We start from the raw sequence: 3389 nt of genomic DNA on the forward strand, positions 1-3389 counted from the left end.
AAAGTAAGTGTTGAAATTTGTGTAAGATATGTTATTGAAAGGACTACATTTTGACTGCTGTGTAAATTTTCTGATACTACTTTATGTCTTAGCAAATTTGAAATGTGTCTCTATGAAATTAATTTCCTGAAGTTGATTTCATCTTTGCAGCATACCTATTGGAAGAAAAAGAAAGCACACTGAGGAGAAGAAGTGCCTTTGAGGCAACTGCTGTTGTGATTTGGAGCTATATAAATAAAATTCAGTTGAACTGAACTGAATTGAAGGGACCCATACAAACAGCTTAAAATCCCTTTAAATGACTGGAATATAGTGGAGAAGAAAAGAAAAAAACTGAACCAGGGTATTTCAAAGAAAAGATCACTTTTGGGTATTTTTTTTAAAGTTTCATAAGCAACAATGGCATCAACAGGTCTTCAGCTGATGGGTTTGGTGCTGGCTCTGCTGGGTTGGGTTTGTGGGGCGCTGGTGTGTGCTGCTCCTCTGTGGCGTGTATCTGCATTCGTAGGTGGAGAGATAGTCATTGCCCAGGTGTTGTGGGAAGGACTGTGGATGAACTGTCTGTCTCAGACCACAGGACAGATCCAGTGCAAGACCTATGACTCCACCCTGGCACTGCCTATGTTTACCCAAGCAGCCCGGAGCCTCGCAGTTCTGTCTTTACTTCTCTGTCTTCTGGCCATCATCCTCGGGGTGTCAGGAGCCAAGTGTACTCACTGCATGGGAGACAATAACCAGGACTCCAAGGCAAGACTGGAAAGGATAGCAGGGGTGCTCTTCATTGTGGCTGGGCTTGCCTACTTGATACCCATCTGTGGAACTGCCTATGCAATCATCAGGGACTTCTATGATCCAAATGTTGCTGCGCCTTTGAAAAGAGAACTGGGGCCGGCATTGTACCTGGGTTGGGGGGCCAGCATACTGCTCCTGGTGGGGGGAGCTCTGCTGCACATCGGCTCTCCTCCACCAGGAGCAAGAGCTCTGCCCATTATCGGAAGACCAGCAAAAGACGACCAACAAACAGTAGCAACAGGAGAGGTAAAGCAACAAGAGAAATCCTTTGTATGAAACCAGTGGGTATTTGAACAGATACAGAGGTCACAACTTCATTATTTAAGTTTCTGGAAACTGCAAGGTCATTATCTACAAGGGGATATTCAGAACATAATAGGTTTCATAGTATTATAAAGTTAAGTTTGGTTTGTTAAATTAAGTTTATTTAATAAGGTGGAAGGCTTATGACTTTTTTACTCTCAAAAATGATATAAATTGCATGACAAATATTTAATGACTAAATTGCAAAAATATGGCTTATGTAACAAATGTGATACAAATTAAAACTCATATATGCAGATTAAAATTTGAAATAATGTTATATATATTTTGTCTAAAAGTTCAACAAACACTCCATTATCAAAAAAAAAAAAAAGATTTCTGGCAGTTATTTCATGATTCAGGTTTTAAAGAACTAATTAATCCTAATTTGAACAAGCTGCTAAGGAAATGGATAGAAGGGCTTTTTAAAAGAGTAGAAAGTGAAATGAGTTGTGGGTGGATTGCAGATGTTTACTAATGCATGTGACTTACATTTGTCAGATTCCAATCAGCCTCTGCTTGTGTTTGTGCGTGTGTGGGGGCTGTCTGTGTACAGAAGACCAGTGTGCATATTGTAGCTGTGTGAGCTGGTGTTTGCACTGAAAATATGTGTGGGCAGTTGGAGCAATGCCATTTACTTTTAACACACACAAAGAAATTGTTAAATTTCATTTTAGTCTGCTATTATTAGATATACATTTTATAGCTTGATGACAGTTGGGACTTTTTCCACTAGTAATAATTATTGATCTAAATGTTATTTCCAGTAAACACAGTTTTTCTATTTTAGTGTAATAAAACAAATACATTTTTACTTGTGTTTTTTCTGATTGTGTTTTAATACTGCATTTTTTTTCTGTCAAGTCAGCAAATGCAATGAATATAATACAATATACTTTACTAAGAATTGTTTTATTCCTATTGTTTTTAATTAATTATTTTATTTGGATTGTAATGACCTATGCACAACAATAAATGTGTTTGCCATCACAACAGCTGGTTGTCCTGTTCATATTTGATGTCTAATGAAACTGAGTAAACATGTATTGAATGTAACCATCCCAGAAAAAGATGTTCACAAAATTCTATTCCCAGTGCTCTTTATTGTCAAGACTTTACCACACATTGAACATTTCCTAATCTAATAAAAAAAAATCCAAGCTGGGTTTGCTTTAAAAAAATGGCCTCAAGAGCAACACACATTCTCGCTGAAGGACAGCTGCAATGATATGTTAATGATTACCTCACATGTCACCGATTATGAACACAGAACAAAATTTGTCCTTTGAGGTCTTTTCAGTCTGAACTTGAACGTTATGCAGAATCTAGATTATCATTTAAGCATTCGGCTCACATTGTTCTTGTTAACCATTTCCCATTTACTGCATGTTTGTTCTACCGTGTGTGTGTGTGTGTGTGTGTGTGTGTGTGTGTGTGTGTGTGTGTGTGTGTGTGTGTGTGTGTGTGTGTGTGTTTTAACCATACAGAGTATGAGTAAGAGAAGAATGAAATGCTGCTGGATCTTAAAGCACTTTGAGTAGTAATAGCACCCAAAAAACACAAGGGGGCACAAGTAAACTGTAAGGAAACAATGCACTATTCCAACAACAACCTTTATATATTACTTTTGGGACCGGTTTAGGTGTCATTATGTGTTATGTGATCATTGTTTAGTTTTACATCAGAAAGAAACAAAGCACACATCACCTGAGAAGATGTGTCTCTATGTAGTGTTTCCTTTATGCTGCCCTCACAGCAACATATTGAACTTTTGTTAAAAAGTTTTTTTTAAAGGTAGGCCTCTTTTGTGCAATTGGGCAATATATTGATGAGGAGTTCTTCTTTTTGGAATGGAACAAACAGTGAGTTTATTTTCAGTCACCCTTATCGCTTTTGTTTTGACACAACATAATTCACAGTCTAATTATTTCCAAGCACCCTCAGCTGCAATATGGTACAATTTGTCAGAGGAAAAATTGTATATAATGTGATCAGCTTCATGAGATGTGCTCTTTTTATTGATCACTAAGCAATCTACATGTCAAATTCAGTTAAGGTGAAATGTAAACATAAAAAATGTCATTTTAAAACTGAAAACTACCTGAATTCTAGTCAACTTTTTTCACACCTTTCTTAAGCTTCTTTTCTCTTGAGACTAGAAGAATAAGTTCTCTGCTGAACTCGGGGTCAGCTCTGGAGCCTCAGCATAAAAAGTTAAACATCAAGCTGCAAAGCTAGAGTGGCCTCAGTCATGATTACCTCTCCACAGGTAATTCATTAAGAGTGTTCTCACC

At 37.3% G+C, this 3389-nt stretch overlaps 1 protein-coding gene across 1 annotated transcript; it reads left to right on the forward strand.

Annotated features, from left to right (window-relative positions):
• The first annotated feature begins 256 nt into the window (after positions 1-256).
• LOC113023844 (claudin-4-like) lies at positions 257-2090 on the forward strand. Its single transcript, XM_026170250.2, has one exon. The coding sequence runs from the start codon at positions 400-402 to the stop codon at positions 1066-1068; it is 669 nt and encodes a 222-aa protein (XP_026026035.1). The 5' UTR covers positions 257-399; the 3' UTR covers positions 1069-2090.
• The last annotated feature ends 1299 nt before the right edge of the window (positions 2091-3389 follow it).

Source organism: Astatotilapia calliptera, chromosome 6 (genome assembly GCF_964374335.1).
Source record: "Astatotilapia calliptera chromosome 6, fAstCal68.1, whole genome shotgun sequence".
In the NCBI taxonomy this organism is placed as follows: Eukaryota; Metazoa; Chordata; class Actinopteri; order Cichliformes; family Cichlidae; genus Astatotilapia; species Astatotilapia calliptera.

What these genes read in the sequence shown, in the direction of transcription:
- LOC113023844 (XM_026170250.2), top strand. Translation starts at nt 400, where the DNA reads ATGGCATCAACAGGTCTTCAGCTGATGGGTTTGGTGCTGGCTCTGCTG.